Below are 18,521 nucleotides of genomic sequence, written 5' to 3'. Positions count from 1 at the left end.
AAATACACACTGAAAACATCTTTAAAATCCATAAATTTCGTCAGTGCTCTCGTTTTCTTCAATGTCAAAGTGACACATTAATATTTGTAAGTACCTATAATGTTAAATATCTTTTGAATAATCTATCTTATAAATAAAATATATTTATCTCTATTTACTGACGACCTTTAATGTTTTCGTCATATATAATGGTCAAGAAAAAGACTTTTACATTTTACATTCTCCAGACTGGCCAACTTTTTTTTCTTTTTTTTTTTTTTTCTGGTCGTAAAATCTGGCAACGCCGTGTGCAGCGCGCGCTCACCGACACGGCTCCGAGAACGAGCTTTAAAGACCCTGCTGCGCGCGCACCCGAGGTTGTTGCGAGGGGCGATGGGATCGGGGCCGCGCGCGCAGGAAAGGTTTGCCGATCATCACAGAGGCGTCACGTCACGGATCCGCAGCGACCGACAGAGATGCTGAGGTGACAGGCAGAAGGAGAAAGGGGACGATCACGTTCAGACACATCACCACCCCCCCACACACACCACCACCGCTCACCGCCCCCCCCCCCTACCACCACGTCCATTTTTTTTCCGCTTGTTTATTTCCAATCGCCGACACCGACTGACCGGACGCTCCCCTCGTTATGGGATTCCGCTCCGTGTGTTCTCCGCCGCCTCCGAGCGTAGACGCTTTTTTCTAACCACACCCGGCTCTGCTTTGGATCAAGCGACCAGAGGTAAGGACTCAAAAACCGGGAGGCCGTGATCCCCCCCCCCCCCCCCCCCCCCCCACACACACACTCCTTCACAAACACACACACACACACACCATCTTTCCTTTGTCGCCTGCAGCTGCATGTGCATTGAGTCTGTTTTATCCCGCATGTTGTCACAGCTTCACTGAATCGCCTCCTCCACGCCAGGCGGGACCAGCTTTGCGTGGCCTGCGGTGGACGGCCGATGTGCGTGGACGCGCCTGAGTAATTCTCGCTGTGACAACCAACCTCGCTATGCAACAGCTCTCCACGGCAAAGCCAGTCGGTCCACTGCGGGGAGGATAGCAGGGGGACGCTTCCATTTTTACTTTTATTTATTTTATTTCATTTATTTTTTTTTTATTTTGTCGCTGCAGCTTGCTGTCTGTCACATCCCACTGAAGACAACAGTAACCCAGCAGAGGTATTTGTGTTTTGTCTTTTTCCATTACTCAAATTCTGTTTTTGCAGAAAATGTGCAAAGATTTGAGAAACCGAATGAATCATTGACTGTAAAACCCTCAGCGGTTCTGTGTTCTTTTGGGCTTTGTTTGTTTGTTTGTTTGTTTTTTTTTTTCACATTAACACACACTTCCAGGTCTCGGCCATCCGTGTGTCTTCAGGCCGGATCAGTTAAAGGGAGCCGGACTGTGGTGGACCACTCCATGCTGGCTCCTCTCCAGTTAGCAGACCAGACACTAATAATTTCATCCAAAGGGGGCTCAGCAAGTCTCCGAGTCTTACCATTGAACCAAGGCTCTCAAAATTAAGCAGTTGGACTTTCACATGTTCTTGCAGATGGACGCTTTTTGGCAACGGATGTCATCAAAGCATCTCCAGGATTTAGTTTTGGGAAGGAGAGAGGGGTCACTCATGATGTTTCATGTAGAGTAACTGTAAACTTGCAGCTCTGGCCAAAAGGGCAACGAGCTGCAGTCAGCAAACAAAAATGGCATTGCACCATTATGGCCATGGAAAAGTCGGGGTCAGGAAGTGTGTGTGATTCAGGATGAGACGGGAACTAACTGTCGTTTTTATTATCCTTTTTTTATATTTTTGGGCTGTTTCTCTTCTTTTCTTCATTGATGTGATGGCTGATTTGTATGGAGGAGGACGACGATCACAGCCGTGCCTCTCTGTGAGGTGTGAGATTAGTCACAGTGTAAAGCGGCCTTGCCTGTGGATAGATATGTTTAGTTCAATTCAAGATGTGTACGAGCCAGTGTGTGTGGAGCACGTGTGACTGGTGGTCTCCCGCCTTTCTGATCCTTTCAGGACTGTTTTTTATTATTATTATTGTTGTTGTTGAAGGGGGGCTCAGACTGTCCCGGACTATGGACCCCAACAGTAAAGTTTAAGTTGAGGAAATGCAAACATCTCCAGACATCCATCCAGTCTTCGGTCAGACGCTTGTCTTTTTCTCACGTTCATCGTCTAAAGTTAAATGTGGCCAAATAGCAGTTGAGCAAAGGTCTGACTCGTCCTGCTGTGTTCGTGCATGAAGAGCCCTGAAAACTGTTGACCTTGAAGTTCTGACACAGGACTCGCTGCTGAGGTTTTTTTAATCACAGTGTTCACAGTGAGTTGTTTATCCCTCGAGGTTAAAGGCGTCTTGTGCAGCATGTTTCTTCTGTGGTTATGATGCGTGTGTGTATTTTTAGCATCATAACAAGAATTCAAATGATGTTTTTAAAGGACAGGTCCAACTTTTACGTAGGTCTTTCAGGTTTTACGGCTTCAGGGTTTAGTTAATCTTTCCTCAGTTCATCTTCAGATCCTGCGTAACTGTATTTTTAGCCATATTAGCCATGTCGATCCGCGGCCTTGCTTAAGGCTGAACGCTTCTTTTTAATGGACTTCTGTGGCATTTTGTGCAGAAGTTGATTGTCCCCAGTGGAGGAAGCCTAATGACTTTTTATCTATCACCACCATCATCAAGTCAAAAATCCACTTGCCCCCATAGTTGTGCTTTGGTTTAAAAGCCAAATTCCTGTAAAGCTAATGGCATTTCTATTGGCCACAACCATAGTTCATATTTAATAGTTATAAGTAAATTGTATCATCCTTACATGCAGGACTGCGGCCAGGGGTAATATTATACCTAAATATCTGTTCACGTTGGCATTTAGTGGAAAGTGCCTCCATGCGTCTATGCTTTGTAGCCTAACATGTGGCAGCTCACACTTTTAAACATTCTTTCATCAGTAGATGAATCAGTATTCTCGGTTTCTCCTCTAGCTCGAATATGATCCAAAGCATCAAATGCACACAAGAGAATCTGAGCAGCATCTGTTTGGCGTTGTTGCCTCTGAAAAGGCAGAAACCAAGATCAAAATGGGAAACTGATTCAATTAAATCGCATTCCACTAATTCATTTTAACTTAACGATTAAGCTCTAAGCTGTTTCACACTATCTTAACATCAGCTTCAGAGAATATGAAGAACTTTATCACAAATTACAAAAAGTCACATGTCAGCTCACAGAAAGAGTTGAGTGAGACTGTAATTAGAATTTCAGATAAATTGATAAAAATTCTGATCATGCTGAAATCTGTTAAAATCTGTAACAACTACATGCAAAGCCTATTACAAGAAACATTATGTATGAAGAAGAGATTTATTATCTTGAAACATCTCATCTAGTTTTACCATCTGTGTGTTGGATCTGTGAAGCTGCTTCAAGGCCACCTAACTCCTGGGATTTAACCCCCGGGTCACATTTCATGCACATCGTTTTGCTGTTATCTAGTGGCACCACGCTTCGCCTCTTCTATCTCCCGACCTCGTCCTGGTACGTGATGAGATTGATTGCCTCCTTGATGTCAGGATCATGCCCTGTAACCAAATAATGTTTTTGAAGGCTTGTTGCATAATCGGAGAAGCCAGTGTGCCGTGTGCAGAATGATGAAGGGAAGTCAGGTTTGCGCTGGGTTGTTTAAAGCCAGACTAAAGGAAGTTACCAGCGTGTGCTCTCCTGAGGAATTCTTATCTATGACACGGATGTTGTATAATATATACAGACTTTACAGACAAATCTTCAGCTCAAACTTGTTGTACAGGCAGCCAGCTCTTGATGTAACTTAAGCTTGTGCTAAACGAGTTCATTAGATATCTATTTATTATTATTTACATCTATCAAAAACTGGTGACTAATTCTTTAAGTTTGGCTTCAAACTGTCTTATCTATCTTTCAATATCTGTTTAAGAGAATTACTGGAATAAAACAAGCAGTTAAAATAAGTCAACTTGGACTTTGGGAAATCATCCATCCATCCATCCATTACCGTTTATCCGTCAGCGTCGGTACATCCTAGATGGGTCACCAGTGTATCCAAGAAATAGTGATGGGATATCATATTGTTTAATCATTTAATGGAAAAGATCATCAGAGGATTACTTTATAATAAAAGAAATCATCAGTTGAAGCCCTAATGATAGATAGTGGATATTGCAAGAATACCGAAAGTGTTTTTCACAAGCTGGCAGCTTGAAAGTCACAGGTTAACATTAATAAGCCAAATTAGAGGTTACCAATTTGTCTGGTGTAGAGACAGTGCTCCAGAGCTGTGTTTTCTGAAATGGCGGGCCACAGGTTTTGTGATTGTTAACTTTGATTTATGAAATGAAACATTGTTACATTTAAATAAAACATTTAGTCTTGCAAGAGCTGCATTTCCAGTCATCCAATGTGAAATTGAGCAGCTTAAGCAGCCTCTATAGCGTATAGCCTGCTCCCTGGCTGGCATGTATGGAAGATAAATGCCTGGGAAAAATGAAACCAAGAAGAAGGCTTTTGTAATCTAAGATGCAGAACTTTTGCCGGCCAGTGTGAATTAGTTTAAGAAGACAGCTGCTGGCAGCAGGTGTGGCAGCTGCAGTGATGGTCAAGTATCAGAAAGCTCCAGACATTAAGCCGGGGGTCTGACTTTGTCTCGAAACTGGGGAGACTTTCATACTTTCATATGTAATCCAAACACTGTTAAAATATTTTAGACACGGTGAAATCATCAACATTGCATTCTCAAGATGCTGGCATGTCTCAATTTGTGCAGATTATCCCAAACAATATTATTCAACTTTATCCCATCATGTCCCCTCTTGGACTTCTGCAGGGTCCTCCTTCAAGGCCCAAATGTCCCGCCCGGTCTGAGCAAGCTGGTCGAGGGGGAAGCAGTGAGGACAACGTCCCTTGTCTGCAGACGGGATGAGCGGGGGAGCGGAGCAAGCTGACATCCTAAGCGTGCTCTCCCTGGTCAAGGAACGATGGAAAGTGGTAAGTGACGTGTCATTCACCGACAATGGGGCAGTGTGTTCGTCGAGCCCCGTCGCTGCCTGTCCCTAGCTCACCCTCTGCCCCGCCAACAACAACTCTTTGTTTGTGAAACAATGCTCTCTCCTGCCTGTGAGTCCTCTTCTTTACTTCTAAAAGAAGCTCACCTGTTCCTTGGACAGTTTAGGGTCGTGTCTCTTTGTCCAGGTTGTGCTGCTGCAATATGTGGGATCCAAAAATAGCCTGTGTGGCTATTTGTGGAAGTGCAGTGTGCTGTGGGCAGCTATAGCACACTGCACTGTGCTCCCTGAGGGCCCACGCCTCTCATTTCTGCTCCAGCCGGGGTGCCATGTGAGGCTGTTATTACTAACTGGCAGCCTGGCACCGCTTCCTGTCTTCTAAGGAGCTGAGTTACATAAGAATGCTGCAGCTAATCCTACGACTTTAGCTCCGAGTGCGACACAAGACTGTGTGTGTGTGTGTGTGTGCCCACGCATGTATGGAGGACAGTAAAGGACACCTGGGAGCTTAGGGGAAATTAAAGCTGTAGTAATACTAAGCAGTGTGCATGAATGTGTGGTTAAAAAAAATTGCGAACAACATAACATTCCTGTCAGGTAACAAAAACAAGTTTAGAAATACCCGACTTCGTTACTCTATATCACAAAATAAAAATGCACTCTTGTCAGCGAAAAATATTCAAAACTGTGTCCAGGTCAGAATGTTTTTGGGCTATTCAGTTTAAATAAAGCTTCCTGTCCATCATATTCATCTTCACCATCTTTCATACTATGTCTTTTTCCATCTTTCATTCATTCAGGAGCTTTCTGACCCCATTCAATGTCCACCTTCTGCCTAAATGAACGCAGATCATACAGGGTATGAGGCAGAGAGGCCCATTGATTTAAACAAGTTCCCTGAATGCAGCACGTGTAGGCACATGGGAGAGGCAGAGCCAAAGCACACATCATCAATGGCCCCACTTAGGAGGATGAGGAGGGCACTATAGTGTCTTTGTAAGATATTTTAGGATGTTTATATTTGTCATGACAGAACGTGCTGATATTAGTTTGAGGTTCGAGAAGACAGTGTTGTGAATTTAATTACTGTAGGAGCTGAAAGACAGATGAAACCCCCACGACTCCACAGTTGCTGACCTTGACCTCTGACCTCCCATTTCCACGTTTTATATACATCCTGCCATTCATGTGCACTTTCAATATGTTATTATTTTTCGTCTCGTTCCAGGTGAAGAAGATCGGGGGTGGAGGCTTTGGCGAGATCTACGAGGCGTTGGACTTGCTGACGCGGGTCAGTGTGGCGTTGAAGGTGGAGTCAGCCCAGCAACCCAAACAGGTGCTCAAGATGGAGGTCGCCGTGCTCAAGAAACTCCAAGGTGAATAAAAATGGATCCTGCAGATTTGATTACACTTCTGGAATTGATTGATTACCTCTTCCCTGGCATGATGACCTATTGAGCTGCCCAAGAAGAGGACACTCATCATTAGCCTTTGTGGCAGGAAGCCAAGTGAAAATATGTCTTTTGACAAATTTTCTTGGATTCATTAAAAATAAATGAATAAATAAATAAACATGACAGTAGACACAAAATGTTATGATTGTCGAAAAGGCAGACTTAGCTGGTGTGGATCAGGCGTATGGTAGAAAAATTTCTCCCTCTGAGACCAGACATAGATCATCTGACTCATCTGAAGAGACAGGTTGAACGAAGGTTTGGCACGGTTTACTTCAGTGTCTGCGTGGAAAACACAGCGCCGTTCAGCAGCAGCTCAATCAGCCCATACTTCACCTCTCGCGTTGTAACGCCAGCTTACGTCTTCGTAGGTTTATTGTAAATGTTTCCTATGACAGTAGCAGAAGAGGCATAGCTGCTCAAATCTGAGGAAGTCTATGTTTGTGTCCCGATCTCACAGTAGAGAAAGTGGATCAACACAAAGAGAGCTCCTTCGGGGGGGCGGGTTGTGTAGCTTTATTCCTTTCTCTCTCACCCCCCCCCCCCCCCCCCATTTCCTTCCTGTCTTTTAGCTACTGTGCCTTTTTTCTGTCTCCTCTCTGAGAGGAAAATCAATGGGCTGGGATCATGTTTGCTGTCTAATGGCTGTGGCCTGGGGCATCATGGTTCTCTTGCTTCCTAAAGAAACCAGCATGTAACTTGAGATGGGCTGAACTCCAGCTCCTCCAAACACTGCTGACCCTCCCCGCCGTAAAGTGTAAACATCAACCCACGGCCTCAGAAAAACTCTCATGGCTTTTTGTCAAGCTAATAAAAGCTTGCTTTGCATTCAATTGGGATCCTTTAAGCTGTATTATTTTAATTTATGTTATATGACTTAGTACTTGGCACTAAAGATGCACCTTTTGTTAGCGTGCTATACGACACGATATGATATGATATGATACACTAGTCCCCGAGGAAAAATTCATCCTGGGCTCAGTAGTGCTGCTTAATAAATCATAGGACAACGTATGGAAAGAACAATTAGTACAATGATAAAGAGCATAAAAAACCCCCACATTGGCTAAATGGAACTCTTTGTATTTGGGGTGTGGCTGCCGGTGCTGCAGTGAGCGCTGAGACCAGACACACAGGTCATTCAGACGTATGTTTAGACAGTGGCCCATAAATCAGCAGGGTCAGAGAGCTGTAGTACTCGGAAACAGGAACACTCATCATCCTGAGTCAGCTGGTGTCAAGTGATCTCATCTTCTCCTGTGAAAGTATCCTGAAACCATCTTTTCCTCTTTTATGTCCCAGGCAAAGACCACGTGTGTCGCTTTGTGGGATGTGGCCGCAACGACCGCTTTAACTATGTGGTGATGGAGCTGCAGGTTGGTTTAATGCAGATGCAGACGATTTAATGGCCCATAAAATGACACATAACACTCATGCTTAAACCATTAACTGAGCATCTGATTTAAAAAAAAATTGGTCTCTTAGAAAATTGTGTCATCCACAAAAATTTCACCATCAGACATTTTATGTACTAAATGATTCAAGAACAAAATACTCAACAAGAAAGAGACCTTCAGCAGCAAGATAATGCTTCTCAGATATATACAGATATTAAAAGCATTGCGAGAACATAAAAGAAATAAAGTAAATAAACATCTGATAAAATAATGTAGCATGACATCATTTCTTCTGCAGCAGATGAAGCCTAAATAAAATGCTAATGCAGCCTACTTCAATACGATACATTCAGGAGCCTTTATTTCATTCAGTGACTGAGATGTTTGGGTAAATAAGCACCGCGCAGTTTACTAGTACGTTGTATGAAACAGACTACAGGTCGGAGCATCAAGCAAACAGAAAAGTATTTATGGAGCAGAACGATATTCTCAGCGTCGAGGTTCAGGCAGCATCCCTGCAGGCTGTTCATATTTACAATGTCACCTGCTGTGAACTTCAGAGGCATCAAGTTAGTTTCAGTAATTGAACGTCCCGCACACGAGGCTGGCATGACATAAGACATCCTCATAAATTCAGTGTTTTGTCTGGTTGTAATTTATGCAAACATGCCCACAGGAATGGCAAATTTATACACATCATATTTTTAATTGCAAAGCAGTGTGGTCGTGTTTATTTTGAGTTGATGTTCAGCTGTTGGCTGTCAGAGTGACAGTCAGAAAAACTGTGATTTTTTTTTTTTTTTTTTATGTTTACATATAATAATATAGACTCTGTGAAGGCAAAATGATAACTGGATACATTTATTTTTAGCTTTAAAAACATCACATTTGTAAAGCTAAGGGAACTGTAAGGCCTTTGGACCGACAGAGCTTTTGCGTGGTCTCTCAGGGTCGTAACCTGGCCGACCTGAGGAGGAGCATGACCCGGGGTACGTTCAGCATCAGCACCACACTACGTCTGGGTCGCCAGATCCTTGAAGCCATCGAGAGCATCCATTCGGTCGGCTTCCTGCACCGTGACATCAAACCGGTGAGTAGTGGAAGCTGCAGCAGAGGATGTTTTCTTATTCCACTACCTACCACTTATGTTCCCTGTATATATTCCAGGCACAGGGGAATATTTTTATTTCTGTTGTCTGGGTGGTGTTTGGGCCCTTTTTTATTATTCCCTGCCAGTATTGTTGCTGATTCAGTGTTTCCCTTTTTTTGTCTGACTCAGTGTGAGTATTGGCTAAATGCCCAAAATGCAACAGAATGTAAATGGTGTCTCCTTATTCTTCCTCCCCTGAATGCAAAATGATTGCAGTTCAGTTTTTGCACCTGATCATGTTTCTTAACCTTTGCGTCCCTGCTTGCCTTTCTTTTTCAGTCTAATTTTGCCATGGGCCGCTTCCCCAGCACCTGTCGTACCTGCTACATGCTTGACTTTGGTTTAGCTCGCCAGTTCACCAACTCTTGCCAGGAGGTCCGGCCTGTGAGTGTTTAACGTTGCTCTTATCAATGTTTGTATGTTAACATTGGATCGAAAAAGGAAGTAAAATATGAGAAATGTTTATTCATTGTTTTATTTTTGGATTTGTTTGTAACTGAGATTCTGCAGAAATGGCTTTTAAGGATCCAGATGTTGGATGTTATCTATTTTAAGATTTGATGGTTGTCTTGTCTTTGTTTGTGCAGCCCCGTCCAGTAGCAGGATTCAGAGGAACAGTCCGCTATGCATCTGTCAATGCACACAAGAATAGGGTCAGTATTGTACATCTATGATGCTGGCCTACAACCGCTTGTTCGTGTGTTTCTCTAGTTTAATTCTCTACTCTAAATCTGCAGGAAATGGGGCGTCATGATGATCTTTGGTCCCTTTTCTACATGCTGGTGGAGTTCCTGGTCGGTCAGTTGCCGTGGAGGAAGATCAAGGACAAAGTAAGGACATCCAATAGCTCTCGCCCTTCACTGAAACTTAACTGCCCTGTCCAGCTGTCTTTGAGAGATGGGATGCCAGGAAATGAAGGTGTGTGTTTGAGTTTGTGTATTTGTCTGCTCCCAGGAACATGTGGGGAAGCTGAAGGAGACTTACGACCATCGTCTGATGCTCAAACACCTGCCGGCAGAATTCGGTGTGTTTTTGGAGCACATCTCCAGCTTGGACTACTTCACCAAGCCTGATTACCAGGTGATGAATTTGGGTTTAACTCTGCAGCTCTTAGTCCTGCTTTTCGGCAGCTGATGATATGGTCCTGTCTGTTCTCATGTTAAAAAGAAAAGACAAAGTGTGTCACCCAAAAGGTGCCTGACTGACGCATCACAAATGTGTCGTACAAAAGTGTCCTAACGAGAAAAGAAATAAGAAAAAAAAAAAAAAAATATATATATATATATATATAATACAGATTTTGTTGTTTTGTTACAGCTGCTGATGTCAGTGTTTGACAACAGTATGAAAACCTACAATGTAGTGGAGAATGACCCCTACGACTGGGAGCGGACAGGCACAGATGGCACCCTGACAATCAGTGCCAGCGCCACAACACCACAACATCACACCCGCCTCACGCCAGCACACATGGGGTAGGTTTTCCTTTTTTGTTAATTGTTTTTTATTCACCTGAGCACTTGAGAATTTCTTTTTTTTTTTTTTTTGGGCAGGTTGATTATTTCTGAATAAAATGACAAACATGGACTAATTTGTGTACTCTTTGTTGTGCCAGCATGGCGAATGCCTCCCTGATACCTGGTGACCTGATGAGGGAAAACACAGATGAGGTTTTACAGGATGAGCAGCTCAGTGACGTGGAGAACAACCCCGCACCTGAGCGTCTACCGGGCTCACCCCTCCACCCGCACCGCAACCAAGAAGCTGATGTCTGGGAGGAGCTGGACCGCAACCGTAATCGCATCAGGACAGCCGTCTGGAAGGTAGCAAACAAGTGAACACACAAACAAGCAACAGTTCCTGTACATTTAATCTGGGAGTTTCAATACCTCTAGCATTCTCAAGATCATTAAGACCTTGGGAATAAATGTAATTTATTCTTTGGTAAATAAGTTAGGAACATTCACTGAATCCCTCAGGCAGCGACAGAGGAGGAACAAAGCAACAACCAGGGCAACCAAGGACACCAGAGCCCCTACACTGGGCCAAGTCTGGGCTCCCCAGTCAAACTGCACTCTGAGGTGATGGCTTCAGACCGTGACGGCCCTTTGCTGAGGAAGCTCCGCAACATCCACAGCTTTGAGCTGGAGAGGAGACTTGGCCTGGAGTCAAAACCTAGTCCCGAGCGCTTTCTGGAGGCCTGGTAGGTCTGATAAAGTGTATTTTTTTTCCCTGACACTTATTTTTCATATTTTTCTTTAGGATGAGTAAGGACCTGATAGTTTACATTTGTTTGGTGTTCAGCCCAGCCAAGCAGCAGCCTGGCAGTCCACACCACGACAAGGAAGCAAATGGAGCTGCAATCATCCCAGTAACTCAGGGTCAGACTGTACCTGCTGGGGACCGTCCCGATAGGGTCTGGCACTTTGACGAGGAGTTCCGGTCTGGCGGTGGTTCTCCGAAGCCTGCATCCCCTGGATCAGTGGAGCAGGGAGAGGGGGCAGCAAGCAGCGGGGAGTTTGTGGCCCTCAATTTGAGCTCTGGGAGGCACGACATAGACTCAAGGGAGTGGGTAATGGTGGAGCGCCCCGGTGGCTCCCCAGGAGCAAAGGTCACCACTAGCCCTTCAGAGGAGGATGAGGAACCGGAGGTGCTCCAGCCAGGGGAACAGTCTCCTGGATGGGAAAAGGGCAGCCCAAGCCCGACTCCTGGCAAACCTAAACAAGAAAGCATGTCTTCCTCCAAGGGAAGCGCAAAAGTGGACAAGTTGGAGCTTAGCGTGGGCCCTGCAGGGGCCATGCCCCCCATCACCCCAACCAGCCCAGCTGAAGCTCTGGCTGAGGGAGTTCTCACTCAGGTAAGCCCATTCATTTGGAGGCCGTCTCACAACATGGCTTACATGAAACTGACTGTAGTCAGCGTTTTACGAAGCTAAAAAGCTGCACAGAGTCAGAGTTCTAGCTATAGAACGTTAATGCTAATGTCATACAGCAATCAGAAATCCACCAGCTGCATCTTGCTGTAGTCTAAAGCTAAATGTTACTGCTTTACGTTTGCTCGCTTCTTCACTTGTTAGTACACTGTTACTAGAAGAAATGTGTGACACAGCTCTAGAGCTTGATCACATGACAGCATGGAGGAAAGGAGAGCTCAAGCCTTTGAAATGCTCTTTGATCTGCTTTATATTTCATGCATAATTTGACCTTATTTTCAGACATTTGCAATGTCTTTAGTTGTTTTTATTTCATTTAGAACTTTATTTTCAGAATACACTTTGATTTGCTAAGTTGAGACTACTTTTAAGACTTTTTTTGCTCCTTTGCTATTCATAACCTTCCACCAGCCCAATTCCAAAATCCCGCTCAAGTTCAACATAAAACGTCTCTAATTAAATGGCAGAGTTGCTTTTTTTTCACGACAAGAGGAGTAACTGTCCGCTCACCCTCTCCTACAACCAGAGCTACTACCTCCAAGTTGAACAAATACGCCTTCCCAACCACCTCCCTCATTATTTTCCTTTCTTAGCTTGAAATCATCACCTAAATTATCTTAGCGATCCTACCGAACAAAAGAAAAACAGCTCTGCGTCGCGCTCCAAACCAGTGCAACCCACCTCGTAACACTCCCACCATGCTTCCTCCTGTTCGTCACTCCCTCACCAATTTCACAACCCCTCCTCTCTCCACCTCCCACTTCTCTCCCTCCCCTCTCTTAGCTCCCCACCTCACCTCCGTCCCTGCCTGAGGAAGTTGCGGCCCGGACATCCAGCCCCATTCCTCTGCGCTCCCCCAGCCCTCACACCCTCCTGACCACCCTGTCGGACCCGCTGCACCAGCGTCACCCACTGGGCATGAGGCGCAGCCAGTCTGCCGACCAACAGCCGCAGGAGCGTCCCAACTCCTCCTCCTCCTGCCATGCTTCCCTTCCACTGCCATCACACCCTGCCCCGGGCGCTCGCTCGCCCAGTCGTAGGAAACTGCCTCCTATCCCGGCGGGAGCGACCAACACCAAGTTTCCCTCCGTCATACGCATCACACGTGCCCAGCTTCAGCAGGTGATGAGCCCGTCACTATAAAAACAGAACTCCATTCATCTTCTTCTACGTCAGTAGCAAAACATCGGCTGTCAACACTTCTTTTCACTCATTTTCTTTTTTTGTTTAAGTTGCTCGTTTTGGCTTCTTTGTTCAGTTGGCTCGCTTATTGTGTTGTTGTCAGGCAACTCTCTCCAAAGACCATGAAGGGCATTGTGCAGGCCAGACAGAGCATGGGTCAGATGTGTCCTTGTGTCTGGACATGTGTTCTTGTGATCTGAATAGGGGTGTGTGTTTGTCTGATTGTGGCATGTGTTTGGAATGTCGAGTCATGACTACAGGTTGCATGGTCTCTTTTGTTTCAGATCGTCTTTGTCCTCTCTATCTTTCTCTTTCTCTCTCTCTCCCTGTATTTGTTCCTCACCCTCTCTTCGCTGAAGCCCCCTGCGAAGTTGCGTGAACGTTTCCTGTCCTACTTGCCGGTTTAGTACTCACAGCTTGACTGACACTGCCATAGCACTTGTGTGTTTCGGTCTGATAATGGTAGCTATGGTATTGCATGCTGTTGCCAAAGTAATCACCATTTATTACGCCATATTCTAAAATTCTTCTCTTTTCACACATGTGCATCAGGCTCTTGCTACAGAACTACAGCACAACTCGACATGTTGTAGTCTATCAGCAACAGGCCTTTAACAATTCGAATATTATTCCCATTTGTAGTGTGAGCTATTTTTAAAGTGACATCTTTTGTGTGTCTTTCTCTTCCCTTCCGTGTCTTCACCTCCCCCTCCCATTCAGTTGACAGCTCAGCGTCCCTCTGGGCTGTCCTCCCAGTCGGGATCGGACAGTGCTCCACAGTGCCTCCTGCTGGAGAGGCGTGGTGAAGCTGAAGGTGAGACTCAGCAGGAGCATGCAGTGGACATCACCTCACCCCAGGACCATGTGCCCACCCATCCAGGGACACCCACAGACCCCCTGGCTGAGACGGTTAATGGAGACAGCTACAACAAAGTGCAAAGCCCCTTGCCAAGCCGTGTGTCTTCCCCCCGCAGCCCACGCTCTCCCTCCTCGCCATGCACCCCTCGCTCCCCTCGGTCCCCTCGCTCTCCTCATTCGCCCCGCAGTCCTGTTTTTGCCAACGGGCACATGTCACCACATGGCACCGGCCAAGGGGATTTAAGTTATGGAGCTTTCCCCAAGCTGAAAGACCCTGACAATGATTCTGGCCTCGCCCCCTGTGCCACAGAGCCTCAACAAAGGAAAGAGGAGAGTGAAGAGGTAAACTGTGGCCAAGATCAGATAAGTGGGCCAGGTTCCGTTTCCCCAGTCATTCCTCGTAAAGACCCCGGCCGCAGGCAAAGTCGCATCCCTGTCCTGGAGCCCTCAAGCCTGCTGGAGCTCCCAACTCCCAGATCTGCCAAGGAGAAACTCCTGCAGAAGAAAGCCAGCCACCAGGGCCCGGTCCCCTCCCCGACTGCTTCCCCGTCCCTCTCCGACAGGCGTGGCCCAATGGTGGCTTCCTTCGCAAGAGATCCTCTGTCCTCAGCCTCCGACCGCTCCCAGGATGAGGACTCCCTCATGGGCTCTCGCTCTGACCGTCAGGGAGATGATGCTCCCTCCCTCTCCTCCTCCTCCAGCCCCCTGTCCCGCAAGAGTAGGATCCCTCGACCCGTTCACTCAACCTCTTCCACTGAGCAGCTGGCCTCCCAGTTCCTGCCTCGCCCGCCCCCTGGAAAGCCGCCTTGCCGTCCAACAGTGGAGGGCAGGTAATTTCGTCCAATAATCAATCCAATCATTATTGTTGTGAGAACAACTTATCATGAAATGCATGAAGGAAAGAGCGTGAAGACTTAAAAAGAAAACTTGAAAAACACTAGCTACAGTTTCTTTTGATTAATGTGTGTGCTAAATATAATAAGAGCAGGTTCAGTTTTACTTTGACTGAAAGCAGAAGCTAGCCATTTAAACTGAGCGTCTGTAGCTGAGAGGTCCTCTAATCTATCGCACTGATTCCTGGTTTGCTTTGAAATGTATGAATTGGCTGTTTTTCATTTCCTGCTTTGCTTTTTGTACTCGCTTAGGCTTAGGCGTTACCGCATCCGAGCCGGCAGCACCAGTGACTCAGACCTCCTGACATGCCTTGCTCAGCTGATGCATGGCTCCCGTGGCTCCCCCCTCCACCACCGCTCCTCAGCCCAGCATGGGGGCTCCAGGATGGGCATCTGCAGCCTCACGAGCTCTCCACACCACCACCGCAGCTCTAGCGCCTCGCCGCGCAGCTCCTCCTCCCTGCAGCGCTCCGTCAGCTCCTCGCCCTCCCGCCACGAGCACCGTGGCAGCGGAGGAGGCGGCTGCCTCGGACGCAGCCGCTCGCCCCCAAGCTTTTCAGGCTCGCCGCCTCCCCGCCGCTTCTACCCCCACCACCAGGACACTTGCTGCAGCCGCCAGGCACGCTCAGGCCCCATCCACCTGTCCAGGGGAAAAGGCTGCAGCCGAGAGGGCAAGTGTTCCAGCAAGCTGAGCAGATAGTTGCCCACCAGGATGGGAAGACTCTGGTCACAATATGGTAGACACCTAAAAATCCCTGTTCTCTGCTCTTAGTCTGAACCTAACAATTGTCTTGCTTCCTCCCGCTGTTGTTTGACTTCTACTATTTCCACACAGGGTTTGTCATCCATTTATGTGCCCAGCGTTAAAGGGGGTACTCCAGCGACTCCGTATTGAATTTAAAATGGGGCTGTAAGAGGATTTGACCTTTGCAGCAGATGAGAGGAGTTCGATAAGCTCCAAAATGCCTCTTCCTCTGTTTCCCTGGCTCCTCTGTGTCTGTAAACTGAATCGTTGGATTGCCCCTTTGTGACAATGCATCACCCAAATTATATTGACTGGTCAGTGTCATTTTATATTTATTAAAATGTTGTAGAGCAAAATAGCGTAGCTGCAGAAGTAAAGGGTTCCCTCCTAATGCAGAAAGTTCAATAATGCATAAATCAATAGTTAGTTGAGCCATTGGGCACATAAATAAATCGGTTTTCTGCGTATTCAACTTTAAACCATCCTGCACCACAATATATAGTAACTTATTTATCCCCTGTATTGATGCACTTGGATCCCACTGATGGAGCATCAGTGTAGCTGAACTTAGCTTAATTAAATATTGGCCTAGGGGTGACTCAGTTATCTCCGCTGCATTTGGAGATTTGCAGGCAGGGTATGATATTAACTTTATGCTATGTGTGTGACGGTATAAAACCGGACTTTTGTGTACAGTTGTATTTAGTGAGATTATTTATTTTGATGCTTAGCCACGCTTAATTACCCTCGTGTGTGTGATCGTGGATGTGCGGTGTTTGTGTCACTCAGATTAGTTTTTAATGTTTAATCGACCGGATCGCTCCGCAGTGATCCTTTATACAATCAATGATGTGGAGTGTGTGAGACACGCACCTTTTTGTGCCTACTGTGTTGCCAAAAGGGACTATGGAGCGATTATAGGTTAGAAGGGCGGGACGCCTTTTTAGATCAAAAGCCGTGAAGGGAACGTGTGTTTCCAGCGTAAGTAGTCATAGCAGCAGTAGTAAGCTTAAAGAACACAAGGAACATTGCTGATGAGTAATGTTCAGACGTAGATATTAGTGCCTTGGCACTTTGGGCAGCTTGAGGATTCACTCTGGTGTGTCTGTAATTTGAAAAAAATAAAATAAAAAAATAATAATAATAATAAAGGAGCCAAAAACAGACTTGTGCCAGCGGTTTCAAGATGGCCCTTTTCACCAGTATTCTTTCATGTAGAAAAGGTAGCAACACAATTGTTTGTAAAATCAAACACAATTTGAGCAACCGTTTACTTGAGGGCCAAGTAGCTATTATTTGTAACTTCAATATGTATCAAGCGAAACCCGTTTCAGCTGCCCTGTATGCACCAGGTCAGGTCAGCGTTGAGATAATAAAACAATTTTGAACAAATGTGAATTTCAGACCTCAAACCAACATTTTGTCAAATGTTCCTAAACATGGAGGCCATATGTACATATATTTCTCACACCAAAATGATGAAGAAAGTCTTTTTTTTTTTTTTTTTTTTCCTCCTGCGCTGGAGAATGTCTTTTATATAATGACATGCAGTATATATGTGCATAAGGCAAAGGAATCAAGAGTATTGTTTGTGTTTAATTTAGTCAGGATCCTTCACTGAAGCTCTCCCCCGCAACCTCTTCCTACTCCTCTGCTTGTAAGATACTGTAAGATAAATTAACTCCGGCTTCCTTCCAGTGCTATTCTTTGCATGCTCAATGGGAAACAGACAGTAAAAAAAAAAAAAAGAATAATCAGAAAACTACTGAGTAAAAACGCTGCATACCAACACCTCCCATTACAAGGCATTTATCTTGTGAAGATATGAACCCAGCAGGGAACTTCATCACACGCTGGGCGAGCAAATGTAATTTCTGTGAATCTCACTATTCATTTCCCGTCTTAGATAGCGAAAGACTGTATTTTTTATCGGTGCAACATGCTTAGGACATCATGCACAAAAAAAAAAAAAACAGAAAGGAGATCGGACTTGCATTTGTATCAAAGGAAAAATACACAACTCAAAAGATGAACAGCAGCCGTAGCCTCTGTCATGTATGGCTGCACAGGAGAAAAGTCCAATTGCCAAATATTTTGATATTACAGTTTTGCAGGTGTGGTTCAATTTGAGATATGATAACTGTAGAAGTGTGTATTGGCTGAATGGGGCATGTTGCTTTGTAGTTCTAAAACGTGCTTGCGCAGATGCTGCAGGTACCCCCGCGCTTCGCCTCACAGAGCAGCTATGATGACTCATCCTGAAGGCAGACAGCGTTCAGTCAGTCAGCCGCCTTAATGTCTTTTCTCTGCCCCTCTGTGCATAGTGAGGGATGACTGAGCCTTGTCTGTTTTGGAGATCATTCCACTATTTTGGGCCGAGCCAAGCCTCCCTGTCACTTATCTACAATAATACCTACGACGTTTCTGTTCTGTTGTCTCCTGTCTGTGAATGGCACGTGCTGCCGTGCCTGTCAGCGTGGTTGGTACTACCCCCCCCCCGTGAAATCAGTGCAGTCAAGCTTTTGTGCTTGTTTTTCCGTGAGAATGCATGACGGGCCATTTACTGATCGGCCGCTGGAAAGGAGAGCATATCAGGCTGCAGTTTTCAAGGCAGGCAAACTTCAATCAATGGCTGAATTCTCCCTATTTTGACTTCTCTTGTTTCCGACTCACAATTTTGAAGATATTTAAAGCTTTCAAAGTTCAGAACGCTGTTGTGCAGACTTTTAATATGTACCTGTAAAACATTCAAATACTTATTTAAATTAAATCATTACTGTTGAACCTTAACTTGTACGCTAACAAGCTTGAGTAAAAGGGAGAAACGGACACTAAAGAGTGCTGCTGGTTTAAAAAGATAATCAGATTTTACATGTTATTT

At 45.5% G+C, this 18,521-nt stretch overlaps 1 protein-coding gene across 3 annotated transcripts; it reads left to right on the top strand.

Annotated features, from left to right (window-relative positions):
* Positions 1–550: 550 nt before the first annotated feature.
* ttbk2a (tau tubulin kinase 2a) lies at positions 551–17,628 on the top strand. Of its 3 annotated transcripts, none has more exons than XM_029493910.1 (17): positions 551–721; positions 1,117–1,163; positions 4,852–5,012; positions 6,258–6,405; positions 7,786–7,859; positions 8,830–8,970; positions 9,310–9,414; positions 9,618–9,683; positions 9,768–9,860; positions 9,985–10,110; positions 10,348–10,505; positions 10,646–10,853; positions 11,010–11,233; positions 11,335–11,887; positions 12,746–13,084; positions 13,865–14,832; positions 15,148–17,628. In XM_029493910.1, exons 3-17 carry the CDS (start codon positions 4,944–4,946, stop codon positions 15,593–15,595), a joined length of 3,720 nt encoding a protein of 1,239 aa, XP_029349770.1. In that variant the 5' UTR covers positions 551–721; positions 1,117–1,163; positions 4,852–4,943; the 3' UTR covers positions 15,596–17,628. The 3 variants fall into 3 exon arrangements, with proteins under 3 accessions (XP_029349770.1, XP_029349769.1, XP_029349771.1); XM_029493909.1 differs by having other exon boundaries at positions 880–1,163; XM_029493911.1 differs by lacking the exon at positions 12,746–13,084 and having other exon boundaries at positions 880–1,163.
* The last annotated feature ends 893 nt before the right edge of the window (positions 17,629–18,521 follow it).

Source organism: Echeneis naucrates, chromosome 22, assembly GCF_900963305.1.
Source record: "Echeneis naucrates chromosome 22, fEcheNa1.1, whole genome shotgun sequence".
Taxonomy (NCBI): domain Eukaryota; kingdom Metazoa; phylum Chordata; class Actinopteri; order Carangiformes; family Echeneidae; genus Echeneis; species Echeneis naucrates.
This window is presented reverse-complemented; position numbering and strand designations above follow the sequence as displayed.

Coding starts and splice junctions, on each gene's coding strand:
- ttbk2a (XM_029493910.1), top strand. CDS start 4,944: ATGAGCGGGGGAGCGGAGCAAGCTGACATCCTAAGCGTGCTCTCCCTG. Junction 9,861..9,984: donor GGAGGAAGATCAAGGACAAA/GTAAGGACATCC, acceptor GTCTGCTCCCAG/GAACATGTGGGGAAGCTGAA. Junction 14,833..15,147: donor CGTCCAACAGTGGAGGGCAG/GTAATTTCGTCC, acceptor GTACTCGCTTAG/GCTTAGGCGTTACCGCATCC.